At 33.5% G+C, this 24354-nt stretch overlaps 1 protein-coding gene across 1 annotated transcript; it reads left to right on the forward strand.

Annotated features, from left to right (window-relative positions):
* The first annotated feature begins 1038 nt into the window (after nt 1-1038).
* Nucleotides 1039-24341, forward strand: LOC111782094 (ABC transporter C family member 2). Its single transcript, XM_023662882.1, has 28 exons — nt 1039-1273; nt 1853-2277; nt 2685-2863; nt 3334-3373; nt 3618-3771; nt 4479-4593; nt 4676-4756; nt 5161-5185; nt 5534-5590; nt 7435-7500; nt 8044-8118; nt 10211-10318; nt 11175-11309; nt 12439-12545; nt 12739-12832; nt 15439-15606; nt 15710-15850; nt 16781-16984; nt 17622-17720; nt 17808-17960; nt 18874-19262; nt 20229-20409; nt 20623-20946; nt 21605-22361; nt 22593-22714; nt 23084-23329; nt 23427-23859; nt 24029-24341. Exons 2-28 carry the CDS (start codon nt 1945-1947, stop codon nt 24124-24126), a joined length of 4884 nt encoding a protein of 1627 aa, XP_023518650.1. The 5' UTR covers nt 1039-1273; nt 1853-1944; the 3' UTR covers nt 24127-24341.
* The last annotated feature ends 13 nt before the right edge of the window (nt 24342-24354 follow it).

Consider the following 24354-nt stretch of genomic DNA (forward strand, 5'->3'; position numbering starts at 1 on the left):
AAATATAATTATAGATAGTTTAAATATTTATAAAATAAAAAAAAATCCAATTAAAAAAAATAAATAATTGTCACTCCTGTCTGCCAAATCCATAGGGTATAGATCTTCCATCGCAAATCAATAATAAATAACGTAGAAAAGCTTGGAATTTGTGAAGGCTGTAGACTTTTAAAATTGGGAGAATCAAACTTTTGTGAAAAGACAATTTATTTTATTTATTTATTTATTTATTTTTCTTTGGGTCTTCCAAACATTTATAATTTTAATCATATAATTTAGAAAAAAAATTAGAATTTCACTGTCCAGTAAATTTACGAAAATTTTATCTTATATATATATATATATATAAATTAAATTATAAACTTTCTCTATTAATAAAAATAAAAAGCCGCAAGCAATGATGCATGCACCACTAGTCAACGAGGGTCTGCTAAAAGTTGGGGAAAAGTTGAAATAGATAAAAAAAAAATTATTTAAAAAATTGGAAAAGTAAATAATGATGACTTCCAATACAAAATTATCAATTTTTTTTAATAAAATAATAAAAATAAAGTAATAAGAGAAATATCGTAAGCAATGATGCATTTGAGCTTAGTTTTTGTGCCCCCACCAGACACTGCACAGTTCCCACGTACAAAAATTATCCCTTTCTATAAAGTGTTAAAAATGATAATAATAATAATAATACTAAAAAAATGATATTTTAGTTTTAATAAACCTTGAAATTAGTCTATATTTAGTTTAAAATTAATTTTGATGGAGACGGAATAAATAATTAGCTGTCATTTTCATTATAAAACACACAGTAAAATAAATAAAATAAAATAATGAACACAGGAATAATTAGTATTTGTATTTTATTGAATTACGAAAATAAATTACAGTTCAAATATATGTGATATTATTAATATTTGTCATCAGAAATTATATTTGTAGTCAAGATCCAATGCATTGGAAAACTGGTTGATTTATATTTTTAATGAAAAAAAAAAACAAGAAAATTATCATTTTTTATTATGTAATTTAGATACCTATCAATTTGACACCGTTCATCCCGCGGGTTGAACTATTCCTCTTATCTGTATATTACACACAGCTCCTTGTTCATAAAAGGAATCTGATGGTGGCCACGGATTTCTGCTGCTTCAGGCTGTGATTTTGGTTATGTAGCTGGATTTCTCAAGTTCCGGCCTCCAGATCGATTTTTGGCGCGTTGTCCTGTCTGTTTTTCAACTTCTCCGGGAGATTCGATCATTGATTCGCCATCTACCGGGTAAACTCTTGTTTTCTCTTCGTTTCTTCCCTGCCTCCTCTCTCCGGCCTTCATACTTGGAGGTTGGTTTTCAGGTTCTTAGTTATATGGATGTCAGTCTGGTTCTGTTTTATCTTGGATTATCGAGTAATCAATTTCCGGTTGTAGTTTCTTTTATATTTATTCATTTCTCGTACCTGAGATAATTAGTTTCGATATTTTTTTTTTCGACTCAATGTTGCTGCCTTTTGGATTGTATCTGCGCTTATATGGTTACTCTAATTGGAGATTGGTGAAATGCATTATACGGCCATGAGTTTTAGTTCTTCGTTTAAGGTTCTTGAACTTTTCTGTTTGGTTTTGTGTCGCAATTGGAGCGACGTGCTAATAAATTTTTTTTTTTCACCCGGTATCCATAGTTTGGTCAGTGATTGCTTACCGAATAATCTTGACAATAAATGATCGTTTCGAAAATGGTGAGCTCATGCAGCTATGAATTTCCGGTTGCAACTAGCAGAATTATTCTGCTTAGAAGACAAAATTTGAAGACCGACTAGATTTTCTGTGTAAGGCTAATTTCCATTGATTATTCGTGTATAGGCTCGTCCTCGTGGCAGGTGACAACGCCAGGTTAAGGAAGCAGCAGAGGCGGATTATGTGCTTGCAGTAGGAAAGTAAAAAGTAAATCAAGAATGGCTTTTGAGCCGTTTGTTTGGTATTGTCGACCAGTTGCTGGTGGTGTGTGGACGAAGGCAGTGGAGAATGCTCTTGGAGCTTACACACCATGCGCCATTGACTCTGTGGTTATTGTTATTTCTCATCTGGTCATTCTAGGTCTATGTATCAACAGAATATGGCTGATCAAGAAGGATTTTAAAGCACAGAGATTTTGTTTGAAGTCAAAGATATACAACTACGTTCTGTGTTTATTGGCTGCTTACTGTGTATTTGAGCCTTTATACAGATTGATCAGGGGAATTTCAGTTCTGAATTTAGATGGCCAGGGTGCACTTGCTCCATTCGAGGTAGAGTTTTCTTAAGATATTTTAATTTTTTTTCTTTCTAAGTAGCATTTCTTTACCGAATTTAGAGTATTCACAGTTTGCAATTGGAAATGTGTTTACATGAGAAAAGTAAAAAACTATTTTGATCTTTTACTTTGCAATTTAGTCAAAATAAAAAAAATTGTAGTCTTTTTTGGTCCACAATATTATTTAAAAAGCTAAAATTATATGAGATGATGTAAGATATATATGATATGTGGGCTATCATAAGAATGAGGATTTAGTCCGAAGAAGATTTCAGGGTAAGAAAGATTGAGATATTGTCCATTTAAGTTCTTGATGTATAGCCGAGTAGATGTATTTTGTCTATCATTGGACATATTGGGTGTTTGGATCAATGAGTTCATTCTTATGCCCTTTTGTTTCAGGTGGTTGCCCTGATAATTCAGGCTCTTGCTTGGTGCTCGATGCTTGTAATGCTTGTCGTCGAAACTAAAGTTTATATTTCTGAATTTCGATGGATCGTCAGGTTCGGAGTTGTTTATACATTAGTAGCAGATGCTGCAATGCTCAGTCTAATTTTATCCGTGAAGGACTTTTACGAGAGGTATTTTCTATTTTAATCTTATAATTAGCTACGATAGCTGGATGCCATCTTATTGTTGTTCCTGCTGTTCTTTCTTTGAATTATTAGTTGTCAAAGTTAGAAATACACTGTGGAAGATGCAGAAATTATTAGAAATTGCATTTAATATATTATTTTGTCTGTCATAACAAAAAGAGAAGTAAAGAAAATAAAAGAGATTAAGATATTAGGAGGAAATTCAACTGTATGTAAATCTTACATAATTGTGAAATATGACATCCATCTTTTGAGTTTAGAAATGTAGAGCATATATCAACTAGGATGAGATCGTTGTGGCTGTGATAATCTAACGATCTTATGATTATTAAATTAGTTTCATTTGCAAGTAAAGAGAATTGGAGTTTAAATGTAAAAGTCTGACCAGTTTTTTGAGCATGCATTTGGGCATAAAACTGAATCACTGATTAATGGTCCTATTTCTGTCTTTTCAGAGATGTCCTATATTGGTACATCAGCGAAGTCTTTGTCCAGGTTGGTTTATTTCTGTCTCTCATCTCTTATACAGTATCTGCATTATTTTGCAATTTATTGTTGGAGGAGAATATGAGGATCTCTAATGACTAGTTTGATGAGTTGTTTTGGTATGTGCTACAGTAGAAGCGTTTACCAATATACTTTTAAATAATTATAAAATACCTGTAATATTAAATATAAATTATGTTAATTTTTCATTTCACCTTGTGAGCTTTCTTCTGAGATTTTATTCTCGCGGTAGGTTTTATTTGGTGTTCTCTTGGTCGCATATGTGCCTAGCTTGGTTCCTTTTCCTGGTCACACCCCTCTTAATAGTGAATCTGTTGATGATGAATATGAAGAACTCCCTGAAGGGGAACGTATATGCCCCGAACGGCATGCAAATTTATTTTCAAGTAAGTATTGCTTTCATAAAATCCCATGCCATTACTTTTTGTGAGATGGATTCGGAGGATATAAAAGTTGTTTTGTATTATCTAAGACGTAAATGATGTAATTATCTAAGACGTAAATGATGTATGGATGTTATGAACTGTTGTCAATAGTGGGGGGAGTTAATAATGGGGGAAGGTGAGTGTCTAAAAGGTACTGGCTAGGGTGGAGCTAGAAATTTTCTTAGGAAGGAAATTTTTTTTACATGCCAACATCACATACACACATATGGGCTGTGTGTGATAGGACTTCAAAATTTAGAAAATGTTTAATAGGTTCTTAAATTTTAAATTTTTTACCTAATATGTCCTGAAGGACTTGTTTACTTCATAGATTTTGTCCTGGGTTTTCAAACATACATTTAATATCCTTTGTTTTACAAGTTTTCACTTTTAAAAATTCAGGGTATTGTTATCTAGTGAACTTAAAATTCCATCCCACCTGAGTTTTTTTAATACCCTTCGTATTAGATAGATTAATTTGATATATTTTTCTGAACCTTGGCAGATATATAGCTCCTATTAATTCACTCTTAGTTATTTTTACTTTTTAGCTTGAGTTTTGGCAACCCAATCAGTTTGCTAAAGAATGAACTGAACACTCGTCCAACAATTTGTTTTGTTCTTCTTAAATATGTATTGCCGTTCTAATTGTGGTTACTTTATACTAGAAATTACTTTTGGGTGGATGGATTACATAATGAAGCTAGGATACAAAAGGCCACTCACGGAGAAGGATGTATGGAAATTGGATTTGTGGGATCGAACTGAAACATTATACAATAAGTCTCTCTCTCTCTCTCTCTCTCAACATTATTTCTGCTGATTCTTGCACCTCTTTTTGGAGCTTATTTACTGTTATTTGTAGCTTCCAGAAAGCTTGGGCGGACGAGTCTCAAAAATCCAAACCGTGGCTTCTTAGAGCATTAAACGGCAGCCTTGGAGGAAGGTAAGTCGAACGGAGTGAAAAATGGTTTCTTGTTGATACAATTGTTAAGTTAGAGTTTTTATATATAAAACCCCCAATTTTAGGGGTATAAATTGAATATTTCCCTTTAAAAAATTTGCCTATCTAAAACAGTGCTGATTAGAGACCCTTTTAGGCACATCAATGCTTCCAAATATAATGCACTATGAGAGGTAAAAACAAAAAATACAATTTTTTTTAAAAAAAAAAATCTTTAAGCAAAATTAACTGTGGTTAGATTTTTAATGAAAATGTATTATGTGAAGTGCTGAAAATGAATTGGATATGTGCTACTTCCTTTTAGTATGTGATTGAATACTACTGGTTTTGGTTCTTATTCTTTGCATTGTTTTTGTTAATTTTCTTCTCTTTTTCCCATTCAATAGGTTTTGGCTGGGTGGCTTTTGGAAGGTAATATGATTTTCCTCTTGAATTTACTAGCATATTTAGAGGAACTTCTTTTGGGAACGTATCCATTTATGAACAAATATTTGGTTATCAAATTTGTAAATGTCATAATACACCCAATATCTGAATAATTTTTTAGCCTTAGTAATTGTTATTGTCATTGTTTATTGGTTTAGCTTAAAGAAACGTTATACTTCCATCCCAAATATTGAAGGGAGCATGTTTTCCATCTTAAGCAAAAAGGATGGATAGTATTGAAGAGGCTATTTACTGGAAAAATTGAGTTCAATTCTTGTGTTTTTGTGTTATTTTTGTACTTTCTGTTTGACTAACATGTTGTGGAACTTGTAGATTGGCAATGATCTGTCTCAATTTGTGGGGCCTGTCATCTTGAATAAACTTCTCGAGGTTGGTGGCCTTTTTTGTCTGGTGTACTATACTTCTGCTTCACCATTATACATTTACTTGGTAGTTTGACTTGTGAACTTGCATCACGTTCCATTTATTGTTTTTGGAGCACTGTGTAGGAATACTGATTAGTTGAAAGCTTTGAAAGCATATTAGGCTCCCCTATGTTTTGACTTTCTACCTCATCCTTTTAGGAATGAGTTAGACTTATTCCGCATTAATTGTTTAGTGAAAGATAAGCTACAATTGGCAGCATCTTTTAATAGGTTAATTTAAAGAAAATAAACATTTTCTTTTTTTACCACGTTGGGTGGGAAAGGTTGCTGAAGAAATGTGGACAAGTTATCCTCCTAGAAGTTTTGATGCTACATTGCACCAAACATGAAGAATCTAAAACAAAGGCAGTCAATGGAGATGCTTTGCTATGCAAGCATGTAAAAGAATAAAATGACTTTATTTTCTAGCCAACTCTATTAGACTTTTTTGGTCCTTACCTTTATTTTACTTTTAACAAATTGATTGCATAGCTCGAGTTTGTGTATTTTTGTGTTAATGTGAGCATGTATTTATGCCTCATAGGTTGGAGGTGAGCATTGGGTAAGTGGATAAACAATTCTTTTTTGAAACTTTGGAAGTAAAATAGAGATTTTGAAATTCAGTAATCAAAATGAAACAGTTCAAGGACCAAAATGTGCATTTTAAAAGTTAAGGGATCAAAATAGAATAAACTTGAAAGTTTAGGAACCAAAATGAGATTTAGGTCAAGCAGTCAGCTTGACCATAGCACAATTGGTTAAAACATATATCTTTGTTCAAGATGTAAGAGGTTTGAATCCTCCACTCTCGTGTTGCTGAAACAATAAATGAGAAGAAGAGAGATTTAAACCTAAAATATATATTTCCATTATAGTTCGGTTTTCTATGAAAAGAATTATGTAAACGGATAATCTTCTATACTTGATCGATTGTAAGTGAATAATATGATATATGCTTTAGGCAATAGGCATTCTTAGATGAACCACAGTGAATTAGTTTAGTAGTTGATAAGGGTCAATGTAAACAATAAAGGGCTTAGAGGGAATGAGTTTAAGCGATGGTAGTCATCTACCTATAACTTAATATCTACGAATTCTCCCGGCAACCAAATATTGAAGGATGGGGATGTTCTGTGAAATCAATTTGGTGTATGAAAGCTGGCCTCTACGCTCATAGATATAAAAGGAAAATAGTCCCTTCTTGGATGGTTCTTCGTCCCATTAAGTGTTAACTATACAAGCTTAAAAAAGCTGGAAACTTTAGCCTATTTTTGTTGATTTGAAAACCAATTTAATTCAACTTATATGAATTATGGTTTAAGCGGAAGCATCAAATTTTTTAAGATGAGTAAACCTTGGTTGGAGTGTTTCAATATTTTCAAGTTTGAGGCTTCTCAATGTTCCTTTTCTAATTTCTTTGATTGTTATTCCCTTAGTGGTATTTGTATTAATTGGTGTGCCTTCTTTAGCTTTTCTTAAGTTACTCTGTTTTTGTTGATTTCGCATTTGCCCTTTTTTCATCCTTTCAGAGTTGGTATCTTGAATGTTTTATCCTTTAAAAAAAAAAAAAAAAAAAAAGAACGGAAGAAGAAGAAAATCACATATGAACAAATAATTGGTTATTGGAAAGTCTTATTACCTGATACGTACCTTGTTATCTTGTTAGCACTTAGCACATAATCTGAGTTGTGTATTTATTAGGGAATTTACATTACCATGAATGTTTAACTTTATGAACACCTTTAAGAAAATTTTCCTATTTAATTCTATCCCTGTAGATGTTCTCATATTTCTTTCGAATGCTTGCAGTCCATGCAGCGTGGAGATCCATCTCGAATTGGTTACCTTTATGCTTTCTCAATATTTGCCGGAGTGGTATGACCCAAATTCCTGCTTTAATTTGTCAAATCAATGCCTGTCAATAAGTAGGTTGGTCCAAGATATTAACATGCATTCATCATGACGTCAAAATATGGTATAATGCATCTTATAAAATTGTTAATTTGTTAATATGCCAAAAGCAGATTTTTTGGTTGTATTTTATTATTGTGAATATTGACAATAAATATTAGTTTTCAATATTATATAACCGTGCTATCTTTTTTTTTTTTTTTTTAAACTATTCGTAATGGGTAAATATTGACCATAAGTATAGTTTTAAAATTTTATAATTGTGTTATCGTTATTTCTGTTTTATTATTTGTAACGAGTCTTTCCTATGTAAGAAAACCCAGCTTGTACATTCTTAAATATACAGAATATTGGTATTAGTTTCTAGTTTGATCTAAGGTTAGAGCATGTAATTTTTCTACTCCTGTCATATATGTCTTCAATATGCTCATTTTGGGCATGAGGTGTGTGACTGCAGTTTGATTACACACATAGTACACATCTAATGGGTTTTCACTTTTGATACAGATCTTTGGAGTGTTATGTGAAGCACAGTATTTTCAAAATGTGATGCGTACTGGTTACCGACTGAGGTCAACCTTGGTAATTTTCTCCCTTATGTTTTATTTCTTATGCTCGGTTATTACCAATGTGAAATGCTGCCGTGATGATATTTTGACATTTGAGTGGATGATATTTTTCCCAAGTGAACTTTTTAAGTCCTTGCAATCAACGTTATGTTCTTTCTTTCTAAAATTGTAGTTTAGCATTTAAAATGAATCCTTCAACGTTAAAATGAATCGGTTATTACCAATGTGAAATGCTTCCTTTTTTTTTTTTCTTTTCTTCTAATTTCATTCCATCNGTTCCATTTATTGTTTTTGGAGCACTGTGTAGGAATACTGATTAGTTGAAAGCTTTGAAAGCATATTAGGCTCCCCTATGTTTTGACTTTCTACCTCATCCTTTTAGGAATGAGTTAGACTTATTCCGCATTAATTGTTTAGTGAAAGATAAGCTACAATTGGCAGCATCTTTTAATAGGTTAATTTAAAGAAAATAAACATTTTCTTTTTTTACCACGTTGGGTGGGAAAGGTTGCTGAAGAAATGTGGACAAGTTATCCTCCTAGAAGTTTTGATGCTACATTGCACCAAACATGAAGAATCTAAAACAAAGGCAGTCAATGGAGATGCTTTGCTATGCAAGCATGTAAAAGAATAAAATGACTTTATTTTCTAGCCAACTCTATTAGACTTTTTTGGTCCTTACCTTTATTTTACTTTTAACAAATTGATTGCATAGCTCGAGTTTGTGTATTTTTGTGTTAATGTGAGCATGTATTTATGCCTCATAGGTTGGAGGTGAGCATTGGGTAAGTGGATAAACAATTCTTTTTTGAAACTTTGGAAGTAAAATAGAGATTTTGAAATTCAGTAATCAAAATGAAACAGTTCAAGGACCAAAATGTGCATTTTAAAAGTTAAGGGATCAAAATAGAATAAACTTGAAAGTTTAGGAACCAAAATGAGATTTAGGTCAAGCAGTCAGCTTGACCATAGCACAATTGGTTAAAACATATATCTTTGTTCAAGATGTAAGAGGTTTGAATCCTCCACTCTCGTGTTGCTGAAACAATAAATGAGAAGAAGAGAGATTTAAACCTAAAATATATATTTCCATTATAGTTCGGTTTTCTATGAAAAGAATTATGTAAACGGATAATCTTCTATACTTGATCGATTGTAAGTGAATAATATGATATATGCTTTAGGCAATAGGCATTCTTAGATGAACCACAGTGAATTAGTTTAGTAGTTGATAAGGGTCAATGTAAACAATAAAGGGCTTAGAGGGAATGAGTTTAAGCGATGGTAGTCATCTACCTATAACTTAATATCTACGAATTCTCCCGGCAACCAAATATTGAAGGATGGGGATGTTCTGTGAAATCAATTTGGTGTATGAAAGCTGGCCTCTACGCTCATAGATATAAAAGGAAAATAGTCCCTTCTTGGATGGTTCTTCGTCCCATTAAGTGTTAACTATACAAGCTTAAAAAAGCTGGAAACTTTAGCCTATTTTTGTTGATTTGAAAACCAATTTAATTCAACTTATATGAATTATGGTTTAAGCGGAAGCATCAAATTTTTTAAGATGAGTAAACCTTGGTTGGAGTGTTTCAATATTTTCAAGTTTGAGGCTTCTCAATGTTCCTTTTCTAATTTCTTTGATTGTTATTCCCTTAGTGGTATTTGTATTAATTGGTGTGCCTTCTTTAGCTTTTCTTAAGTTACTCTGTTTTTGTTGANAAAAAAAAAAAAAAAAGTTTCCCAAGTTATAAGTTTCTTTTGAGTCTCTTGCTCTCCAAAATACGCACACATTTAATATCTAGTTACAAAATAAGTTCTTATCTAAAATTCAATGTTCTGCCTCAGAGAAGTACCATGGGTGTATTTACTTTTGAAGATATCCATATGTTTGCTTTTTAGTCCTATTCACCATCATGACCTAACATTCAACTTTTATTTTATTTTATTTTGCCTTTGGCTGTTTCATTAACTGCTATAAAGATAAATTAGTCTACCATATTGGTTCTTTGTGCTTATATATATCATTTTAGTTGTTATCCAAGGCACAAAGGTACTTTAAAAAAAGGTTATTCTTATACAGGTATGTTTTTATCCATTTTTAGGTTGCTGCTGTTTTTCGCAAATCTCTAAGGTTAACCCATGAGGCTCGCAAGAAGTTTGCGACTGGAAAGATAACAAATTTGATGACTACTGATGCTGAGACACTTCAGGCACTTTCAAATTTTCATGCTCTTTTGTGATGCATATGCAATATTGTTTCTTATTTGTTCATATATCTTCCTTTTGTTCTTCTCTAGGCACATTTCCCCGTGGGAATTTCATATTTTAACATAAAATGCATTTGTAGAAAATAATGCTTATAAACAATGATTTCTACACCTATGGGTTTGTGACGATCATGGACTTAACCAATGTGATCATGGGATTGAAATCCCCAAGGGACCCCCTGGGGTCGCTCACTGGAGTTAAAATTGAAGGGGGGCTTGAGATTTCTAGACTCAGTCGAATCAAGATTAGTATAAAAAAGGAAAAATGATCAACTAATGATTATGTGTGGATATGCCAATGAAGATATTGGTCTTTTATTGCTTTGTTGCATGGTGTAAATTGCTACTATTGTGATCTATATTTGTTTATCTTTCGTGGGTTTTGAGAATAAGTATTACGATGCAGTAAACTATTAACCCATAATGTAATCCTGGGTTGAGAGAAAAGATAGACAACCTTCAAAATATTTTGGAAAAAAACATTATTGGCACAAAATTTGATTTATAGGCTCATGTACAAACCAATAGGGAGGTAATCCATATGATTTTAAATTTGAATGGTCAGATCTTGGTACTTTATTTCTTTTTCCCTATATATATGCCTTGTTTATGTATTTGTAAGTTCTCTCAGTATTCTTTTTCTATGATTTTAAAATCTAGTGCTGCTTTGTATGTCATTGTCAAAGAGCATGTCTTATAGAATGAAAGTCTAATTCTAAAATAAATTCTTATCTTTCTAATTAAATGCTAAAACTTACAGTAGATTTTTTCTGTGGGGCTTTTTGGTTTTGGTATCCAGCAAGTAACCCAGTCACTTCATACATTATGGTCAGCTCCATTTCGTATTACGGTTGCAATGGTTCTTCTTTACCAGCAGTTGGGAATCTCTTCACTTTTAGGTGCATCGCTACTAGTTCTTTTGTTTCCCATACAGGTACGCATCTAATTATTCTTAATATTGAAGTAGTTTCTAAAGCAACTGTAAGAATTGGAGGTTTGAATTTAAATTTGGTCTGCTCCTTCATGCTTCCTCATAGTCGTCACATCAGATATTGGAATCATTAATAATCTGAATGCTTGATGGCGTTTCTATTTCCGCCATTTTAATTTGGTTTTATTTCTCTTATGCACAATCAATGGATTTAATCTGTTATTCCATTTTTGGAGAGCTTTTCTGAACTATTAGTGTGCTAAATAATTGTAGGCTCATGAGATTAAGTAATCTGATGTATAAGCCAAATGAAGGCTGTGAGAAATTAAAGACATGGGATTCTCTTTAACTTAATTATTTTCCACTATCTTTTTTTCAAATAAATTTACCTTATTTTTCTTCCACAGACCCTATGATATTCACGTCCATAATCCTCTTATTGATATCTACCATATGTCCCCCCACCCTCCAAAATCATGCTCAAAGCATTTTTCTCACTTCAAAATCCCACATCTCATCATTTGACTTTTTAATTTCATAGAAATAGTATAGCTTTACTAGTATATCTTTCATAAGAAACTATTTCACCATGTACTTTTGTTACTCCGGGCTCAACATGATAATTTTCATTCAATTCCTTCTCTTTTTTTTTTTTTTTTTTTTTTTTTTTTTTTTTTTTTTTTTTTTTTTTTTTTTTTTTTTTTTTTTTTTAAATTTAGGTTTGAAGAAGTTGCTGCTAAATTTTTCTTTAGTGTCTTTTTTCTCATCATTATATAAAAAATTGATAATATGTTTTTGGATCTGGGAGGAGGCATCCATATATTTTGCCAATATTTGCTTGTTTGTCTTCTGCCGTTGGTAGTTGATTTGTTGCATTCACCGTACTTTATGTCAACATGCATTTAGCAGTGCAGGATGAATATTTAGTCCCCTGTCCCCCTTTTTAGCAATCGATTAAGTTTTGCATGAATTTATTTCTGCACATATGATTTGGTATCTTCATGCAACTTCATTGACATAAAAGGCAGTAGGTTTTGAATGATGTTGAACCCACTGGTTATTGTTGGATCTTGCAACATTATACTTTACTAGAAATACCTAATATTTATGTTATCGTGTTTTGTGGCTACAGACACTTGTAATTAGCAGATTGCAGAAACAATCCAAAGAGGGATTACAACGTACAGACAAGAGAATTGGTCTCATGAATGAGATTTTAGCTGCAATGGACACAGTGAAGTATGCAATATAAGAATAAAATACTCTTTTTTTTAATGCCTTCACTTGAAGCTTACTGATGTAATTCAGAATCTTATTAAGCTTTATTGTCAAGCCTTAATTGTGGACTTGCAAGTAACCTTCTGTTAAAGTAGTCTTAGTATTTATTATCCATAGCTTGCTGATAAATTTATTGACGCTGGAAATGTATCAGATGCTATGCATGGGAGAGTAGTTTTCAATCAAAAGTACAAAGTATTCGAGATGATGAGTTGTCATGGTTCCGTAAGGCGTCACTTCTTGGGGCGGTATGTTATTATTTATTTCTTGGATGTTATCTTCNCCATATGATTTTAAATTTGAATGGTCAGATCTTGGTACTTTATTTCTTTTTCCCTATATATATGCCTTGTTTATGTATTTGTAAGTTCTCTCAGTATTCTTTTTCTATGATTTTAAAATCTAGTGCTGCTTTGTATGTCATTGTCAAAGAGCATGTCTTATAGAATGAAAGTCTAATTCTAAAATAAATTCTTATCTTTCTAATTAAATGCTAAAACTTACAGTAGATTTTTTCTGTGGGGCTTTTTGGTTTTGGTATCCAGCAAGTAACCCAGTCACTTCATACATTATGGTCAGCTCCATTTCGTATTACGGTTGCAATGGTTCTTCTTTACCAGCAGTTGGGAATCTCTTCACTTTTAGGTGCATCGCTACTAGTTCTTTTGTTTCCCATACAGGTACGCATCTAATTATTCTTAATATTGAAGTAGTTTCTAAAGCAACTGTAAGAATTGGAGGTTTGAATTTAAATTTGGTCTGCTCCTTCATGCTTCCTCATAGTCGTCACATCAGATATTGGAATCATTAATAATCTGAATGCTTGATGGCGTTTCTATTTCCGCCATTTTAATTTGGTTTTATTTCTCTTATGCACAATCAATGGATTTAATCTGTTATTCCATTTTTGGAGAGCTTTTCTGAACTATTAGTGTGCTAAATAATTGTAGGCTCATGAGATTAAGTAATCTGATGTATAAGCCAAATGAAGGCTGTGAGAAATTAAAGACATGGGATTCTCTTTAACTTAATTATTTTCCACTATCTTTTTTTCAAATAAATTTACCTTATTTTTCTTCCACAGACCCTATGATATTCACGTCCATAATCCTCTTATTGATATCTACCATATGTCCCCCCACCCTCCAAAATCATGCTCAAAGCATTTTTCTCACTTCAAAATCCCACATCTCATCATTTTATATTTAGTCCCCTGTCCCCCTTTTTAGCAATCGATTAAGTTTTGCATGAATTTATTTCTGCACATATGATTTGGTATCTTCATGCAACTTCATTGACATAAAAGGCAGTAGGTTTTGAATGATGTTGAACCCACTGGTTATTGTTGGATCTTGCAACATTATACTTTACTAGAAATACCTAATATTTATGTTATCGTGTTTTGTGGCTACAGACACTTGTAATTAGCAGATTGCAGAAACAATCCAAAGAGGGATTACAACGTACAGACAAGAGAATTGGTCTCATGAATGAGATTTTAGCTGCAATGGACACAGTGAAGTATGCAATATAAGAATAAAATACTCTTTTTTTTAATGCCTTCACTTGAAGCTTACTGATGTAATTCAGAATCTTATTAAGCTTTATTGTCAAGCCTTAATTGTGGACTTGCAAGTAACCTTCTGTTAAAGTAGTCTTAGTATTTATTATCCATAGCTTGCTGATAAATTTATTGACGCTGGAAATGTATCAGATGCTATGCATGGGAGAGTAGTTTTCAATCAAAAGTACAAAGTATTCGAGATGATGAGTTGTCATGGTTCCGTAAGGCGTCACTTCTTGGGGCGGTATGTTATTATTTATTTCTTGGATGTTATCTTCTGGTTGTTTCCTAACCTATGAAAGGAGTAACCCATTCTTTTGGGTACAAGTGTTGTAGGATATCAAGTATGGATTCAATTTCTTTTATGGAGTTTGATGATGGAAAACATTTCTTTCTCTATCTTATGGGTTTTTCAATGTAACTCATATTAATCTTTCACTAATTATGGACATACATTTGTCAATTTTAAGGGTGCATATTGGTTTTTCAGCATCGGTTTTGGAGTATTTGTTGTTTCAAAATTGATTCTGTAGGATAATCCGTCTTTGTGGTTGGATCGCATTGAGTTGATCAAAATTGAAGTTTCTCGCTGGTGCTATATAACAATTAGGGGCCTTTAATGTAATTTCAACATTCGAGGGTTTCCTGNCTCTTTAACTTAATTATTTTCCACTATCTTTTTTTCAAATAAATTTACCTTATTTTTCTTCCACAGACCCTATGATATTCACGTCCATAATCCTCTTATTGATATCTACCATATGTCCCCCCACCCTCCAAAATCATGCTCAAAGCATTTTTCTCACTTCAAAATCCCACATCTCATCATTTGACTTTTTAATTTCATAGAAATAGTATAGCTTTACTAGTATATCTTTCATAAGAAACTATTTCACCATGTACTTTTGTTACTCCGGGCTCAACATGATAATTTTCATTCANTTTTTTTATTTTCTACCACGTTCTTTATTTTGTTAGTTTCTGTTTGTCTTCTCTTCTGCTGTCTTCCCTTTCCAAAGTCTGCTCTTTTTAGGCTTGGTTTCTTATATCTTTCATAGCTTATGTGACATCAATGAAGATGAAAAGCTTTGTTGACTTTTTCAAAAAAAAAAAGAAAAAAAAGAGATTCCTTTATTCTCTATGGATTTCATTCTGTACTGGTGAAAAGAGTATTTTGTCCGCCTATACATGGATGTATAATTTAACAATGCCAAAAGATTATCGACAACAAAAATCAAGTGAACTTTTTGCTCCATTTGTGTATTTTAATGATTTTATTTATTCTTGCAGTTGAATGGTTTTATATTGAATAGCATTCCTGTTTTGGTGACTGTGGCTGCTTTTGGATTGTTCACCGTTCTTGGAGGAGACTTGACACCATCTAGGGCATTTACGTCACTTTCTCTATTTGCAGTGTTGCGGTTTCCTCTATTCATGCTTCCTAATATAATTACTCAGGTTCTCTCTTATGAGATATTGGCAGGCTATGAAAATGCCATTATAGTTATTGAGGTTAAGGTTTTATTTCTACTGTGTTACTTAAGATGCTATTAATTGGTAGGTGGTAAATGCCAATGTATCTTTAAAGCGTATGGAGGAGCTACTTCTGGCCGAGGAGAAGATTCTGCTTCCAAATCCACCTATAAATCCACAACTTCCAGCCATCTCTATCGAGAATGGATACTTTTCTTGGGATTCAAAGGTGCCTTCTCTCTTCAATAAAGATGTTGTTTCGCTGTATTTTGATTCATGTATGTGAGCAGGCATACAAAAATAGAAGGTTATTTAGATGCATGTTCATTGTTATCTCAGGAAATGCTTCATTGTTCTTGTTATCTTGCGATTGGCTTGTGTTGCAGAGGAAGAATAGTTACAAGATTGCCTTGAAGTGCTTATAAGAGGGCAATAATATGAACTTTTCTTTACAGTGGAAAATATATATATTTTGTTCCTTTATTCACAAACTCCAAAGAATTTCTCAGCTTTATAGCCTTTCTTTACAGTTNGGGGGGGGGATGAAGCACCTTAAATCTGGTATAGTAACTAATATATGATTATTTTGCTCAATATAATTCTTTAATTTTACTTTTATCTATTTTTAATGAGAATTTGTTAAGACTTAAATTTACTATAAAATAATTTATTACAAAAAGTCCTATTAATATGTTTTTGAATTCTTGTTGCGCCATTGGTTTAGGTAACAGCAAGTTATTGTGTTTTCACATTTCGATAGAAAGCGGAAATTTTCAATTTTAATAATTACATCTACAAGCACAAAACAGTAATTTATTAATTCTTTCGTAGTTGAAGTCCCACTGCTGTGAATGCTATATATTTAATTTATGCAGCAGATCACAACTGCTTACATATCCGAACATTATGCTGTACAATCTATCTCAGTCGAGCTAATAACTTGGCACATTTGAACTTTGATCACAAAATGTCTTTGCCCCAAATGTTTTATTTATTTTTTTTTTTTTTTTTTTGTCTCTAGATGCATTTTCTTTACACATTGCTTGCCCATATTGAAGTGTAATTTTCTCCCGTACTTACCAACTTCAAGAGCTTTCTGCTATTTATATTGCTTCTCAATGGTTTCGTTTTTCATTTGGTCATTTATTTATCTTTCCAGGCTGAGAAGCCTACATTGTCAAACATCAATTTGGACATACCTGTTGGTAGCTTAGTTGCAGTTGTTGGAAGTACAGGAGAGGGAAAGACATCACTAGTATCAGCCATGCTTGGAGAACTTCCAGCCATTGCAGCAGATAGTAGTGTTATTATTCGGGGAACTGTTGCTTATGTTCCACAAATAGCATGGATTTTTAATGCAACGGTGAGTTGGAATAAATTGCAACAGAAAAGAGAGAAGATAAAATTTCTTTTGCTCAGATTAATGTGTGATTTAAGTTTTTACTTTCCTTGGAAATATTTAAGCATTTAGTATTATTTAGCTCAATGTGCTTAAAGCTGTTACTAGACATTTTGCTGATACGTGGTTTAAGGTGTCTTTCTACTGTACTACCTTCTTTTCAGAATCTGTTGACCAACCTATTCAAAGATTATTTTCCATTTTTAGTCTTATGAGATGGGGTTGCTAGTTTTAACATATAACTTCTCTTAAAATAGAATTTAATGTTATTATTTCAAACTATAATCATTTTCATTGCTTAATTTAATTTCTTATATATAAAAGGATAAAAGGATACAACTTGACTATTTTAGACCGAGGAACTTTATGTTCATCATCTGTTATTTTTTATCAATAATTAAAAAAAAAAAAAAAAATGAAAGAATACAATGACGTACAAAAACTAGAGTCCACTAAAGAGGGAGGCAAACTAAAAGAAAGTCCTCCAATCAAGTAAAATTAGACATGGCGGATAATTATACAGAACAAACTTTGCTACTGAAGCCTAAAGAAAACATATTATTAACTTTTTATATTTATGGAGCTCAAATTTTATTTGCAGGTGCGTGATAATATTTTATTTGGTTCTGGTTTCGAGTCTGCTAGATACGAGAAGGCAATAGATATAACTGCTTTACAGCATGACCTTGACTTATTGCCGGTAAGTATTTCAGTATGGCTTTATATCAACATTGGTCCGTGATGATTATAAATCCTGCAGTGAGCTTCTTTCTTTGTTTGTTGTTAGGGTGGTGATCTTACTGAAATTGGGGAAAGAGGAGTGAATATTAGTGGGGGTCAAAAGCAAAGAGTTTCCTTGGCCAGGGCAGTTTACTCCAATTCAGATGTGTACATTTTTGATGACCCCTTGAGTGCTCTTGATGCTCACGTGGCTAGAGAGGTAAACATACCATTAGGATTTTATTCTTCTTGTTTTTTGATTTTGTAAATATTTGTATATGTGAGTGTGTAGCCTCCCATATGTTGTAAATTATGGCTTTTGACATATTGCTAGATTTATAACCCATAAAGTATATGGTAAGTTGACGTCTGCTTTTTTTTTTTTTTTTCCCCCTCAATTTGCACTAGTATAATTCATGCACTTTTGTGGTTTTTTTACTTGAGTATGATTTCTATGTCATTTTAATTGAACTGGAAGCAATACTTGTATCAAGAGAGTTTTCTTTGGCTTTTAAGTCCACTCTTGTGAGGGCTAGTGTTAGAGTGTTGATATAATTAAATTTACCATAACCCATCAACTTAAGCTTTTAGGTGGATTGGTGATTTTTGGTGATTTTAGATGGTATTAGAGGAGGAAGTCTTGAGTTTCAACTCTAGTAATGTCATTTACTACCCAATTACTATTGATTTTCATTCGTTGGGTCTTCTACCATTTCTCAAGTGAGGGAGTGTTGGAGTGTTGATATAATCTAATTGACCATAACCCATCAGCTTAAACTTTTGGGTTGATGGGTGATTTTACAGTTTTTAACAATTTAATAATTTGAAGAGCTATTCACAATTCGATCCCCATCTCTAGGTCTAATGCATGGACATTTTGCTCAGGGTCATCCTGTAACTTGTTACCCTATTACTGTTGGTTGTCGTCAGCAAATCATTGTTATTGGTAGCAGCATTGGTATACTTTTCTGTCATGTTTTCCCTATTTAAAAGGATGTTAGGCTAAGCTCTGGAGGTTATTATCTGCATTCAGGATTCTTTTTACGATCATTTACTTTCAAGAGAGTTTTGACTGTAGTTTCTTGTTTGAATTTTCTTGTACCATTCTTATGCGATCACTCAACCATTGACAGGTTTTTGAAAAATGCATTAGGGGAGAATTAAGGGGGAAAACGAGAGTTCTTGTGACCAACCAACTGCATTTTCTCTCCCAAGTCGACAGAATTATCCTTGTTCATGAAGGTGTGGTGAAGGAGGAAGGAACATACGAGGAACTGTATGAAAATGGAAAGTTGTTTCAAAAGTTAATGGAAAGTGCTGGTAAATTGGAAGAAAATACCGAGGAAAAGGAAGATGGTGAAACCAGTGATAATAACAAATCATCAGAACTTGCTGTCAATGGAACGATTAATGATCACGCGAAGGATGCTAGTCCTTCGAAAAAACGTAAAGAACAAAAATCTGTTCTTATCAAGCAAGAAGAAAGAGAAACAGGTGTAGTCAGTTGGAAAGTTTTAGCGAGGTAAGAATTCTTGACCGTGAATCTCATTATCCAGTTTTTTTTTTTTTCTCTTTAATTTTACTAAATAACATATTTTCCAATTCATAAATCTTAGCAGGCGTGAGTATGCACCTTAAAAGATCTTGTAAAACCTGTTGTATGGAAGGACTATTAACTGACAAAGATAACTTATTGCTGATAATGCAGCTACTACTTAAGAGTTCAAATTGATTGAAGAAAAAACAATGATAACATGCTCTGATAAGAACTCAGTACGTGAAATATCTACACGAAATTCAATAAGCTCTCATTACTGGTGTGATGGATTGAAATTTTGAAATACCAAACAAGGCAGAGATTTCATTAGGAAAAAAAAAAGAAAAAAAGAGAGACACCAACTGGGTTGAAATAGCCTAAGGGACTACACGTCCATTTTCTAAAAAGAGGGGCTCCACAATCAAATCTAAACCAATAGAAAAGATCAAATAGTTACAAAAGCTTGTGTTTAGCATCCAATTAGAGGCTGTGAATCATGCAGGTTCTTGAAAATTGAGAGTTATTATTAAAACGGTTCACAGCTTAAAGTTTGTTTTCTGGCAGCCTGAGAAAAGGGAAGCTTTAACTCTTAATCCGTAGTTTTAGTAGGCTGTGAATCTTTTTATGGAAAGGCAGTTTTCTGGTCGAGCCAACCAGCTGATGATGTTAGTTTCAATTGAAATTTTGAGGATTTTTTTTTTTTTTTTGAATTGGAGATCATTTTGAGGAGAAAGAAGTGAATCAAAATAGACCAAGGGTGAATTCTGTTTGGTTAGTGATTCTTGAGATCGTTTCTCTAATTCTTGGTCAGTTGTAGTTAGAAGAAATGTGTTTATCATTCTATGCTTTCTCCTGCTTTAATTCTACACATTTTACTTTAGACAATTGATGTTAACGGAAACACCCTGCAATTTTGTTATCATCCAACTGTTTTCTTTTAAATTCTTGCAGATACAAGAATGCATTAGGAGGCCTATGGGTGATTCTTATACTTCTTCTATGCTATGTTCTATCAGAAACTCTTCGAGTTTCTAGTAGCTTATGGTTAAGCAGTTGGACTGACCAAAGCAATATGGGATCAAGTGAAACTTTGTTCTACAACATGATATATGCAAGTCTATCATTGGCTCAGGTACGAGCATAATCAACTAATTTGTGCATGTTGTAAATCTTTGTCAGTCTTTTTTTTTTATTGCAGATGAGCTTTGACTGCTTTTCCTTTCGTTTTTCCCCCTCAATGTATGCAAACTAATACACTGCTGTTTCTAACACATAATAGTCGAGGCTCTAACTTAAAAGTAACAGTAGTTTTTTCTCAATTTGTACCTTATACTTTTGATGTCAGGTATTTGTGACACTGATAAATTCTTATTGGCTGATCATATCGAGCCTGTATGCTGCCAGAAGGTTGCACGACCAAATGCTTTCTTCTATTTTAAGAGCTCCAATGGTGTTCTTCAACACCAATCCTCTTGGGAGGATCATCAATCGGTTTGCAAAAGATCTTGGGGACATTGATAGGAATGTTGCCCCTTTTGTCAACATGTTTCTAGGGCAAATTGCACAGCTTCTTTCTACCTTCGTCTTGATAGGGGTTGTGAGCACTTTATCGTTGTGGGCAATCCTTCCACTCCTGTTATTGTTTTATGCCGCCTATTTATATTATCAGGTAATTGGAAATGCATCTTCTACAGTTACTTTTGGTAATTGTAATTAATATCATTGTTTAATCATATCCAATTATACATCTGACTTCTCTGATTTATATCTTTCATTGAAACTTTTCTCTACTTCTAATTTTGAGTTGCTTCCAATTTGTACCTCCCAACTAAAAGTCTATTTCAATCCAAAATTGTGTCTTTACTAAAATCTCATCCTAAAAGTGGGTTAGGCTAAGTTGGTTGGGATCTCATATTTTGCTTGGCTTGTCCAGTAGGTGGGTTATGCTTACATATGTTTAATAAAAGATGTATTTATTTGCATTTTGAAAGAAAAATAGTAAAAAGCATTTATGGTTATGTGCCCTATAAAAATATGTTTTTATAGAATTTATAATCAAATGCTAAGGAATAGTAATCAATCAAAATTTACAAACCTACCTTATTTAATTTGGTTTATTATTGACATGATTTAAAAAAAAAAAATCTTATCAGTTTCTATTTATTAGCATTACTCAATTTATATTTGAAGATTTTAATAATTTTTAGCATTGAACAACGTGTACATAATAAGCTTATATTTAAAGCTTTTAATAGTTACAAGCATCGAGTAACACGGGTATATTCAAGGGCTAACCGTTCATTTTTTTGTTTTTTTCTTAAATATAGAGCACGGCCAGGGAAGTAAAGAGGCTAGACTCCATAAGTAGATCTCCTGTTTATGCACAATTTGGGGAAGCTCTAAATGGTCTTCCAACTATTCGTGCATACAAAGCTTATGATAGAATGGCTGATATTAATGGAAAATCCATGGATAATAACATTAGATTTACACTTGTGAACATGAGTGGAAATCGATGGCTTGCAATTCGTCTAGAAACAGTTGGTGGTCTCATGATATGGTTTACGGCAACCTTTGCTGTGATGCAAAATGGCAGGGCAGAAAACCAGAAGGCTTTTGCATCCACCATGGGTCTTCTTCTTAGTTATGCCTTAAATATTACCTCTTTGTTGACTGCTGTACTAAGGCTTGCAAGTTTGGCTGAGAATAGTTTAAATTCTGTAGAGCGTGTTGGAACCTACATAGATTTACCTTCAGAAGCTCCAGCAATTATTGAAAGCAACCGTCCCCCTCCAGGATGGCCTTCGTCTGGACTTATAAAATTTGAGGATGTTGTCTTACGTTATCGACCTGAGCTCCCCCCAGTTTTGCATGGATTATCGTTCACAGTTTTCCCAAGTGACAAGGTTGGCATTGTCGGAAGAACTGGTGCAGGAAAGTCAAGCATGTTAAATGCCTTATTTCGTATTGTTGAACTTGAAAGGGGAAAAATAGTGATAGATGGTTTCGATGTTGCAAAGCTTGGTTTGTTGGATTTGAGGAGAGTTCTAGGGATCATACCACAGTCGCCTGTTCTTTTTTCAGGTAAACAATCTATAGTAGCCTCTTCGTCAAGAATATATTATATCTAATTCTCATGCAGACATTTGCTGCCTGCTGGAATGTAGTTTTTCTTTTTTTGCTGTTGTGGTTATACTAACTGAATAGGGGAAGTGAAAAGTACTCTGCTACAGTGCTTCATGTTATGGCAGAAAGATGTGCTACCAATTTATGAACACTAAAGAAGATTAAAATGCTCTTTCTCGTTTTGTATAGGAACCGTTAGGTTTAATCTAGATCCATTCAATGAGCACAATGATGCTGATCTTTGGGAAGCTCTAGAGAGAGCACATTTGAAGGAGGCCATAAGGAGGAACACCTTTGGCCTGGATGCTGAGGTATGTCCTAATGAACCTTGTGTGAAATGTATTCGTTTTGTAATGGAATCAATTAATGAAGATCTGTTTGGAATGACATTTTGAATGATTAAAAATGGTTTTTAATGTTTAAAATACTTTTCTATCAGACAAAGTTTAGGTCATCAGCACTCATTGAACTTTTGGTGCAAAACTTAAAATCGAACTGATGTCTCAGTTATCCATAGTGTTCCCAAAAGATTCCTTATTATTAGGTTCCATGCCAAGTGACTTCAAAATCGAACTGAAAGTATTTAACTAAACTAGTTGTAAAACGATCGTCCAACACTCCTCCCACAAACAGAACTACAGAAGCAACAAAACTAAACTGGTAACTTATTTGGTTTCTAGGTTTCTGAGTCCGGGGAGAATTTTAGCGTTGGACAAAGGCAACTTTTGAGTCTTGCTCGGGCACTTCTTCGAAGATCAAAGATATTAGTTCTTGATGAAGCAACGGCTGCTGTTGATGTTAGAACTGACGCCTTAATCCAGAAAACGATAAGGGAAGAGTTTAAATCATGTACAATGCTCATTATTGCACACAGGTTAAACACCATCATAGACTGTGATCGGATCCTTCTACTCGAAGCTGGTCGGGTATGTTTATGTATTAAAGGTTGTTAAATTATGAAGATGACTCCTTTTATTATGCATTCTCATTTTAATTTCAAGTTTGTTGATTCTGCACTCTTAGGTTTTGGAGTATAACTCTCCCGAGGAACTTCTATCAAATGAAAAAAGCGCTTTTTCAAAGATGGTTCAAAGTACAGGAGCTGCCAATGCCCAATACCTACGCGGCTTAGTACTAGGGGGCGAGGGCGTAGGTGAGAAAAAGCTGGGAATAGAGGACAACCATAAGGTGGAAGGGGAAAGGAGATGGTTGGCTTCCTCGCGGTGGGCTGCAGCTGCCCAATTTGCTTTGGCTGTCAGCCTTGCTTCTTCACACAATGATCTTCAAAGTTTGGAGGTAGAAGAAGAGAATAGTATCATTAGGAAAACCAAGGATGCAGTAATAATGCTACGCGGAGTGCTGGGAGGAAAGCATGATAGTGAAATTAACGAAAGCTTAAATCGCTACCAAATCTCGACCGATGGATGGTGGTCGTCTCTTTTCAGAATGATTGAAGGTATTTCCAAATCTTCTCATATAATATTATACCCCCTTAAGTACATAAATTCAAGGATTACAAATGTTCACCTGTGCTGCATACAAATTCAAGAATCTCATGAATCTATCCATCTTCTTTTCCTTCTGCCAACTGCCGTTTAAAATTCTCTGTGGTTTTACCTCTCCAGGACTTGCTCTGCTAAGCAGATTGGGTCGAAACAGGCTTCAAAATTCGGAGTACAGCTTTGAAGACACGACGATCGATTGGGATCAAAGCACAATGTAGTCTTTAAGTGAAATTATGGTAGGCTAGCTTGAGACCTTCTTCACATCCAATTGTTTGGTTAATGTTGTTTCTTGCATTTACATGGATGTGGAATGGAATGGCTCTAGATTTTGCACTAATAAGGTGTTTCGTGTTTTTTCAATATTAGTTGGGATGGTAATAATACAACTGTTGTCACATGATTTCCTTCGGCTTGAGCTTTCAGTATTATCTGTTATTGCTTCTGTC

The sequence above is a fragment of the Cucurbita pepo genome, chromosome LG19, assembly GCF_002806865.2.
Source record: "Cucurbita pepo subsp. pepo cultivar mu-cu-16 chromosome LG19, ASM280686v2, whole genome shotgun sequence".
In the NCBI taxonomy this organism is placed as follows: domain Eukaryota; kingdom Viridiplantae; phylum Streptophyta; class Magnoliopsida; order Cucurbitales; family Cucurbitaceae; genus Cucurbita; species Cucurbita pepo.